The sequence below is a fragment of the Pyrgilauda ruficollis genome, unplaced genomic scaffold, assembly GCF_017590135.1.
Source record: "Pyrgilauda ruficollis isolate IOZ18807 unplaced genomic scaffold, ASM1759013v1 scaffold947, whole genome shotgun sequence".
NCBI classification, from domain to species: domain Eukaryota; kingdom Metazoa; phylum Chordata; class Aves; order Passeriformes; family Passeridae; genus Pyrgilauda; species Pyrgilauda ruficollis.
The window spans coordinates 1-9,739 of NW_024531566.1; the positions used below are offsets into that span (position 1 = coordinate 1).

The following is a 9,739-nucleotide window of genomic DNA, read 5'->3' on the forward strand; positions in this document are numbered from 1 at the left end:
CCCCCATTGCCCCGTACCCCATGAGCAGGTAGCTGAGGGCGGCCAGGGCGAGGCAGAGCCCGCGGTGGGCGCGGGCCCGGCTCAGCAGCAGGGTGAGCACGCAGAGCCCGCTCAGCAGAGCCACCCACAGCGCCTGCGCCCCGAAGAAATGGTGCAGGGCCAGGAGCCCCCCGGCCGCCGCCCCCGCGTGCTTCCCTCCCCGCGGCAGCGCTGTGGCACAGCGGTCAGGGGGTGCCCCCGAACCGGCAGCGCCCCCAAACCCCGGGGGGTCCCCTCATCCAAAACCCCCAAAGCCCAGGAGTCCCCTCACCCGAAACCCTGGAACCCCCGGGGGTCTCCTCAGCCAAAACCCTGCAACACGCCCAAACCTCGGGTGTCCCTTCACCCCAAACCCCCCGGGTGTCCCCGCACCCAAACCCCGGGTGTCCCCTCACCCAAACCCCAGGTGTCCCCTCACCCGAACACCAACGCTACCCCCGGACCCCTCCCCAGACCCCCGAATCTGTCCCTCAGATGTCACTGTGCCCCTGCAGGTGTCACTGTCCCCCCGCAGGTGTCACTGTGTCCCCCAGGTGTCACTGTCCCCCCACGTGTCACTGTCCCCCCGCAGGTGTCACTGTGTCCCCCAGGTGTCGCTGTGTCCCCCAGGTGTCGCTGTGTCCCCCAGGTGTCACTGTGTCCCTCAGATGTCACTGTGCCCCTGCAGGTGTCACTGTCCCCCCGCAGGTGTCACTGTGTCCCCCAGGTGTCACTGTCCCCCCACGTGTCACTGTCCCCCCGCAGGTGTCACTGTGTCCCCCAGGTGTCGCTGTGTCCCCCAGGTGTCGCTGTGTCCCCCAGGTGTCACTGTGTCCCTCAGATGTCACTGTGCCCCTGCAGGTGTCACTGTCCCCCCGCAGGTGTCACTGTGTCCCCCAGGTGTCACTGTCCCCCCACGTGTCACTGTCCCCCCGCAGGTGTCACTGTGTCCCCCAGGTGTCGCTGTGTCCCCCAGGTGTCGCTGTGTCCCCCAGGTGTCACTGTGTCCCTCAGATGTCACTGTGCCCCTGCAGGTGTCACTGTCCCCCCGCAGGTGTCACTGTGTCCCCCAGGTGTCACTGTCCCCCCACGTGTCACTGTCCCCCCGCAGGTGTCACTGTGTCCCCCAGGTGTCGCTGTGTCCCCCAGGTGTCGCTGTGTCCCCCAGGTGTCACTGTGTCCCTCAGATGTCACTGTGCCCCTGCAGGTGTCACTGTCCCCCCGCAGGTGTCACTGTGTCCCCCAGGTGTCACTGTCCCCCCACGTGTCACTGTCCCCCCGCAGGTGTCACTGTGTCCCCCAGGTGTCGCTGTGTCCCCCAGGTGTCGCTGTGTCCCCCAGGTGTCACTGTGTCCCTCAGATGTCACTGTGCCCCTGCAGGTGTCACTGTCCCCCCGCAGGTGTCACTGTGTCCCCCAGGTGTCACTGTCCCCCCACGTGTCACTGTCCCCCCGCAGGTGTCACTGTGTCCCCCAGGTGTCGCTGTGTCCCCCAGGTGTCGCTGTGTCCCCCAGGTGTCACTGTGTCCCTCAGATGTCACTGTGCCCCTGCAGGTGTCACTGTCCCCCCGCAGGTGTCACTGTGTCCCCCAGGTGTCACTGTCCCCCCACGTGTCACTGTCCCCCCGCAGGTGTCACTGTGTCCCCCAGGTGTCGCTGTGTCCCCCAGGTGTCGCTGTGTCCCCCAGGTGTCACTGTGTCCCTCAGATGTCACTGTGCCCCTGCAGGTGTCACTGTCCCCCCGCAGGTGTCACTGTGTCCCCCAGGTGTCACTGTCCCCCCACGTGTCACTGTCCCCCCGCAGGTGTCACTGTGTCCCCCAGGTGTCGCTGTGTCCCCCAGGTGTCGCTGTGTCCCCCAGGTGTCACTGTGTCCCTCAGATGTCACTGTGCCCCTGCAGGTGTCACTGTCCCCCCGCAGGTGTCACTGTGTCCCCCAGGTGTCACTGTCCCCCCACGTGTCACTGTCCCCCCGCAGGTGTCACTGTGTCCCCCAGGTGTCGCTGTGTCCCCCAGGTGTCGCTGTGTCCCCCAGGTGTCACTGTGTCCCTCAGATGTCACTGTGCCCCTGCAGGTGTCACTGTCCCCCCGCAGGTGTCACTGTGTCCCCCAGGTGTCACTGTCCCCCCACGTGTCACTGTCCCCCCGCAGGTGTCACTGTGTCCCCCAGGTGTCGCTGTGTCCCCCAGGTGTCGCTGTGTCCCCCAGGTGTCACTGTGTCCCTCAGATGTCACTGTGCCCCTGCAGGTGTCACTGTCCCCCCGCAGGTGTCACTGTGTCCCCCAGGTGTCACTGTCCCCCCACGTGTCACTGTCCCCCCGCAGGTGTCACTGTGTCCCCCAGGTGTCGCTGTGTCCCCCAGGTGTCGCTGTGTCCCCCAGGTGTCACTGTGTCCCTCAGATGTCACTGTGCCCCTGCAGGTGTCACTGTCCCCCCGCAGGTGTCACTGTGTCCCCCAGGTGTCACTGTCCCCCCACGTGTCACTGTCCCCCCGCAGGTGTCACTGTGTCCCCCAGGTGTCGCTGTGTCCCCCAGGTGTCGCTGTGTCCCCCAGGTGTCACTGTGTCCCTCAGATGTCACTGTGCCCCTGCAGGTGTCACTGTCCCCCCGCAGGTGTCACTGTGTCCCCCAGGTGTCACTGTCCCCCCACGTGTCACTGTCCCCCCGCAGGTGTCACTGTGTCCCCCAGGTGTCGCTGTGTCCCCCAGGTGTCGCTGTGTCCCCCAGGTGTCACTGTGTCCCTCAGATGTCACTGTGCCCCTGCAGGTGTCACTGTCCCCCCGCAGGTGTCACTGTGTCCCCCAGGTGTCACTGTCCCCCCACGTGTCACTGTCCCCCCGCAGGTGTCACTGTGTCCCCCAGGTGTCGCTGTGTCCCCCAGGTGTCGCTGTGTCCCCCAGGTGTCACTGTGTCCCTCAGATGTCACTGTGCCCCTGCAGGTGTCACTGTCCCCCCGCAGGTGTCACTGTGTCCCCCAGGTGTCACTGTCCCCCCACGTGTCACTGTCCCCCCGCAGGTGTCACTGTGTCCCCCAGGTGTCGCTGTGTCCCCCAGGTGTCGCTGTGTCCCCCAGGTGTCACTGTGTCCCTCAGATGTCACTGTGCCCCTGCAGGTGTCACTGTCCCCCCGCAGGTGTCACTGTGTCCCCCAGGTGTCACTGTCCCCCCACGTGTCACTGTCCCCCCGCAGGTGTCACTGTGTCCCCCAGGTGTCGCTGTGTCCCCCAGGTGTCGCTGTGTCCCCCAGGTGTCACTGTGTCCCTCAGATGTCACTGTGCCCCTGCAGGTGTCACTGTCCCCCCGCAGGTGTCACTGTGTCCCCCAGGTGTCACTGTCCCCCCACGTGTCACTGTCCCCCCGCAGGTGTCACTGTGTCCCCCAGGTGTCGCTGTGTCCCCCAGGTGTCGCTGTGTCCCCCAGGTGTCACTGTGTCCCTCAGATGTCACTGTGCCCCTGCAGGTGTCACTGTCCCCCCGCAGGTGTCACTGTGTCCCCCAGGTGTCACTGTCCCCCCACGTGTCACTGTCCCCCCGCAGGTGTCACTGTGTCCCCCAGGTGTCGCTGTGTCCCCCAGGTGTCGCTGTGTCCCCCAGGTGTCACTGTGTCCCTCAGATGTCACTGTGCCCCTGCAGGTGTCACTGTCCCCCCGCAGGTGTCACTGTGTCCCCCAGGTGTCATTGTGCCCCTCCAGGTGTCACTGTCCCCTGATGTCCCCGCTGTCCCCGCAGGTGATCCGTCTCCGGGCCGCCTTTGCCCAGGGCCCCGCGGTGGTTCTGGCCCTGGAGCTGCTGGTGGGGGACCTGGGGGGGCTCCTGCGCGCGGCCCCCGCCCCGCTGCCCCCGGCGCGCGTCAGGGCCCTGCTGGCCATGACCCTGCGGGGGCTGGGCCACGTGCACGGGCAGCGCCTGCTGCACCGGGTGAGGCACCCCGAAACAGGACAGGGACCCCAAAAACGGGAATGAGAACCCCAAAAATGGGATAGGGGCTGGGCCACGTGCACGGGCAGTGCCTGCTGCACCGGGTGAGGCACCCCGAAACAGGACAGGGACCCCAAAAACGGGAATGAGAACCCCAAAAATGGGATAGGGGCTGGGCCACGCGCACGGGCAGTGCCTGCTGCACCGGGTGAGGGACCCCGAAAACGGGAATGGGAAACCCAAAAACGGGAATGGGAACTCCAAAAACGGGGTGAGGGACCCCAAAAACGGGAATGGGAATCCCAGAAATGGGGGGGAAACCCAAAAATGGGAATGGGAAACCCAAAAACAGGAATGGGAATCCTAAAAATGGGGGGGCTGGGCCACATGCCCAGCACCTGCTGCACCTGAAGCACCCTGAAACGGGACAGGAACCCCAAAAACGGGAATGGGAAACCCAAAAATGGGAATGGGAATCCTAAAAACGGAATGGGAACCCCAAAAATGGGGGGGCTGGGCCACGTGCACAGCCAGCGCTTGTTGCACCAGGTGAGGGACCCCAAAACGGGACAGGAGCCCCAAAAACGGGAATGGGAACCCCAAAAAGGGAGGGGCTGGGCCACGTGCACGGGCAGCGCCTGCTGCACCGGGACAGGGACCCCAAAAATGGGAATGGGAACCCCAAAAATGGGAATGGGAATCCTAAAAACGGGAATGGGAACCCCAGAAATGGGATAGGGGCTGGGCCACGTGCACGGCCAGCGCCTGCTGCACTGGGTGAGCCCCAAAACGGGGGGAGACCCCAAAAACATGAGGAGACATCGGGAATGGGGAGACTCCAGCACGGCCTGGTGTGCTGGGTGAGGGACCCCGAAATAAAGGGGGAGCCCTGAAACTGGAGGGGAACCCTAGGACTGGAGGGAGGCATCTCCCACCCCACATGACCACCCCAAAACTGGGTGGGGAACCCCAAAATCGAGGCGGGGGGAGGTTCAGACAGCTGCAGGACACCCCAAAACCGGGGTGGGCACATGGAGGGACCCCAATATCTGGAGGGGAGCCGCGGGTGTTGGGGCACCCCAAAATCAAGGGGAGCACCCCAATGGCTGGGTGGGGACCCACAGTCTGGAGGTGTTCCTGGTCTGGGGAGCACTGAGGGGGTTCCCCGAGTGTTGGGGACCCCTCCTGAGGCCATTTTTGGGGTGCAGGACCTCAAACCAGCCAATCTGCTGCTGGACAGTGCCGGCCGCCTCAAGCTGGCGGATTTCGGGCTGGCGCGGGTGCTGGGCCCCCCCTCGGGGCGCCCCTACAGCCACCAGGTGGCCACCAGGTACCGGATTTTGGGGTGTCCTCCCCCCCGGGGTGCCAGGGTGTCCCCCCAAAAGCAGAGGCCCCCCTGACCCTCCTGTTGCAGGTGGTACCGAGCCCCCGAGCTGCTCTACGGCGCCCGGCACTACGACGAGGGCGTGGATTTGTGGTGAGTGCCCGCTTTTGGGGGGCTCCCCTCGGGACTTTGGGGGTCCCCTGGGATTTTTGGGGTCCTTACCGGGGTCTTAGGGTCCACACTAATCCCTTGTCCAGCCCTGCGTGGTTTGGGGTCCCCACTTTGGGTTTTGTAGATCCTCCTCGTTCCCCCACCCTGTAATTCTGGGTCTGCCTTTGGTGCTTGGGTGTCCCCCTGGGATTTTGGGGGATCCCCCTCGGATTTTGGGGATCCCCTGGGATTTTAGGTGGATCTCCCTGGGATTTTGGGGATCCCCTGTGATTTTGGGTTGTCCCACTGGGCTTTGGGGTATCCCCCTGGAATTTTGGGATGTCCCACTGGGTTTTGGGGTGTCCTGAGGTTTGGGGGTGGGTCCCCGTGGGTTTTGGGGTCCCTCCTGTTAGATGCCAGGTGTTCCCCATTTCTAGGTTCCACCTTGGAATTTTTAGGGCCCTCCCCCGGATTTGGGGGGGTCTCTGGGATTTCGGGGATCTCTCTGGGATTTTTGGGATGTTCTCCTGGGATTTCTGGGATTCCCTGGGATTGGAGGGATCCCTGTGGGATTTTGGGGATCCCTGTGGGATTTTGGGGTCCCCTGGGATCGGGGGGTTCCCTGCGGGATTTTGGGGGTCCCTGTGGGATTTGGGGGTCCCCCTGAGCGCGGTCCCCCCAGGGCCGTGGGCTGCATTTTCGGGGAGCTGCTGACGCTGTCGCCGCTGTTCCCGGGGGAGAACGACATCGAGCAGCTGTGCTGCGTGCTCAGGGCGCTGGGCACGCCCAGCCCGCGCGACTGGCCGGTACTGGGGGCACTGGGAGGGACTGGGAGAGGGACTGGGGGCACTGAGAGCCACTGGGGGCACTGGGAGCCACTGGGAGAGGGACTGGGAGAGGGACTGGCTGGTACTGGGGGCACTGGGAGGGACTGGGGGCACTGGGAGCCACTGGGGGCCCTGGGAGGGACTGGGAGAGGGACTGAGGGCACTGGGAGCACTGGGAGGAACCGGGAGAGGGACTGGGAGAGGGACTGGCCGGTACTGGGGGCACTGGGAGGGACTGGGGGCACTGGGAGCACTGGGACAGGGCAGGAGGGCACTGAGTGGCACTGGGGGCACTGGGACAGGGCAGGAGAGCACTGGGAGCTCTGGAGGCACTGGGGGCACTGGGAGGGACTGGGAGCCACTGGGAGGGACTGGCCCACGCTAGTTTATTCTGGTCTGTGCTGGCTTACGCTGGTCTATGGTGGTCTGTACTGGTGTGTGCTGGTCTGTGCTGGTTTATACTGGTCCATGGTGCGAGCCCCAAACCAGCGCCCCCAGGAGCAACAAAATCGGGGAAAACCTGACCCAAGCCCCTCGGATTTGGGGTGAAAAACGTCGGATTTGGGGTGAAAAACGTCGGATTTGGGGCTGGAAGCTCAGCAGGAGATGAAAACCGCCTGGGTTGAACCCAAAACCCCCAAATCTGAGCCCAAATCTCAGGTGAGAGGGCAAAAAATCCTCATTTTGGGGGTTGGAAACACGGGGCTGAAAGTCTTCAGTTTTAGGCTGAAAATCCCTGAGTTTTGGTACAAAATCCCCAATTTGAGGCTGCAAATTTCCAGTTTTAGAGGGAAAATTTTCAGTTTTACCTGGATAACCCCAAATTTAGATTTAACCTCCCAATTTTGGGTTAGAACTGCTAACTTTGGGTGAATTTTGGGTTGAAATTGGTAATTTTGAGGTGAAACATCCCATTCTGGGGGTTGGTAATAGAAGTTCCAGGCTGAAAATTCCAATTTTGGGCTGAAAACCTCCAGTATTTGGGCTGAAAATGCCAAATTTGGAATAAAAAGACTGACTTCGGTGCCAAAAATGAGAATTTTGGACCAAAAAAAATCTCCAAGTTTTGTTATTGAGGTCAAAATTCTCAGTTTGGTGTCTGAAAGCCCCAAACTGGGAGTGAATTTGCAATTTTGGGTTAAACTGCCTCATTTCAGAGTAAAACCACCCAGCTTTGGCACTCAGCTCCATTTCTCCTCAGAACCCAATTTTATGTCCTATAAATGCAAAATTTGGGGCTCAAATTCCTTTGGTTTGTCGCCAAAAAATGAAATTAGGACTGAAAAATCCCCATTTTGATGCCAGCATGGTGAATTTCAGGCTGAAAATCCCAAATTTTCCCTGAAAATGATGAATTTTACCCAAAAACCTCAAATTTTGGGCTGAAACCCCTAAACTTTGGTCCAAAGATCTCAAATTTTAGGTTGAAAACCCTGAATTTTACCCTGAAATTCAAAATTTTTTGCTCCCAACTCGGGTTTTTTCTCTAAAATGCTCTTTTTTGGGTATACTAAGGCCTAAAAATAATTCAATTTGGGGCACAAAATCCCTGTTCTGCTGCTGAAAAAAGTGACCTTGAAGAAAAAACCCCAAATTTTTACTTCAGAGCCTCAAATCTCTTGCTGAAAACCCTGACTTTTGGCCAAAACTGACAAATTTTAGCCTCCAATTCTTATTTTTTTCCTTGAAACCTCAAATTTTGGGGCTCAAAATGCCAAATTCACCGTTCAAACCTCCAATTTTTGCAAAAACCAAAATATTTCAGGCTGAAAATGGCAAATTCTGAGCTGAAAACTTCAAATTTGAGGCTGAAAGCCCTGAAATTTGGGGTAAAAGCCCTGGATTTGGGGTGTCAGCCCCAATTTTGGCCCCAAACCCTTGAATTTGGGGTGTCAGGCCCAGAATTTGGGGTGTCAGGCCCTGATTTTGGGCCAAAAGCCCTGAATTCGGGGTGTCAGTGTGGAATTTGGGGTGTCACTCCCAACTTTGGGTTGAAAACCCCGAATTTGGGTTGTCACTGTGGAATCTGGGGGTGTCCTTCCCCATTTTGGGGTGTCCATCTCGGTTTTGGGGTGCCAGTGTGGAATTTTGGGGTGTGTCTCCCAGTTTTGGGGTGTCTCTTCCAGTTTTGGGGTTTCCCCATTTTGGCGTGTCCATCCCGGTTTTGGGGTGTCACTGTGGAATTTTGGGGTGTGTCTCCCAGTTTTGGGGTGTCTCTCTCCGTTTTGGGGTGTCTCTTCCAGCTTTGGGGTTTCTCTCCCCATTTTGGGGTGTCCATCCCGGTTTTGGGGTGTCACTGTGGAATTTGGGGTGTCTCTCCCCACTTGGGGGTGTCTCTCCACATGTTGAGGTGTCACTGTGGAATTTGGGGTGTTTCTCTCCATTTTGGGGTGCCATTCCCCGTTTTGGGGTGTCCCTCCCGGTTTTGGGGTGTCTCTCCCCGTTTTAGGGTGCCATTCCTCGTTTTGGGGTGTCCCTCCCGGTTTTGGGGTGTCTCTCCCCGTTTTAGGGTGCCATTCCCCGTTTTGGGGTGTCTCTCTCGGTTTTGGGGTGTTTCTCCCGGTTTTGGGGTGTCTCTCTCGGTTTTGGGGTGTTTCTCCCGGTTTTGAGATGTCTCTCCCGGTTTTGGGGTGTCTCCCCCAGCTTTGGGGTGTCTCTCCCCATGTTGGGGTGTCTCTGCCAGTTTTCAGGTGTCTCTCCCCGTTTTAGGGTGCCATTCCCCGTTTTGGGGTGTCCCTCCCAGTTTTGAGGTGTCTCTCCCCGGTTTTGGGGTGTCTCTCCGTTTTAGGGTGCCATTCCCCGTTTTGGGGTAACTCTCCCGGTTTTGGGGTGTCTCTCCCCATGTTGGGGTATCTGCCCCGGTTTTGAGGTGTGTCTCCCCATGTTGGGGTGTCCATCCCGGTTTTGGGGTGTCTGTCCCCATGTTGGGGTGTCCATCCTGGTTTTGGGGTTTCTCTCCCCATGTTGGGGTGTCCATCCCGTTTTTGGGGTGTCACTGTGGAATTTGGGGTGTGTCTCCCGGTTTTGGGGTGTCTCTCCCGGTTTTGGGGTGTCTCTCCCCATGTTGGGGTGTCTCTCCCCGGTTTTGGGGTGTCACTGTGGAATTCGGGGTGTCTCTCCCCGGTTTTGGGGTGTCACTGTGGAATTTGGGGTGTCTCTCCCCGGTTTTGGGGTGTCACTGTGGAATTTGGGGTGTCTCTCCCGGTTTTGGGGTGTCTCTCCCCATGTTGGGGTGTCTCTCCCCGGTTTTGGGGTGTCACTGTGGAATTCGGGGTGTCTCTCCCCGGTTTTGGGGTGTCACTGTGGAATTCGGGGTGTCTCTCCCCGGTTTTGGGGTGTCACTGTGGAATTTGGGGTGTCTCTCCCGGTTTTGGGGTGTCTCTCCCTGTCCCTCCCGGTTTTGGGGTGTCTCTCCCGGTTTTGAGGTGTCCCTCCCGGTTTTGGGGTGTCTCTCCCGGTTTTGGGGTGTCTCTCCCGGTTTTGGGGTGTCTCTCCGTTTCGGGGCG

General features: G+C 60.1%; 1 protein-coding gene across 1 annotated transcript in view; it reads left to right on the forward strand.

Annotated features, from left to right (window-relative positions):
* Positions 1-3,722: 3,722 nt before the first annotated feature.
* The window catches only part of LOC121365379 (cyclin-dependent kinase 20-like), a gene marked incomplete at its 3' end in the record, with an annotated part of 7,661 nt that continues 1,644 nt past the window's right edge, over positions 3,723-9,739 (forward strand). The window contains exons 1-4 of the mRNA XM_041489510.1: positions 3,723-3,932; positions 5,141-5,262; positions 5,347-5,409; positions 6,089-6,212. Of these exons, the coding sequence (XP_041345444.1) occupies positions 3,723-3,932; positions 5,141-5,262; positions 5,347-5,409; positions 6,089-6,212 (519 nt within the window). The remainder of the gene's footprint in view (positions 3,933-5,140; positions 5,263-5,346; positions 5,410-6,088; positions 6,213-9,739) is intronic.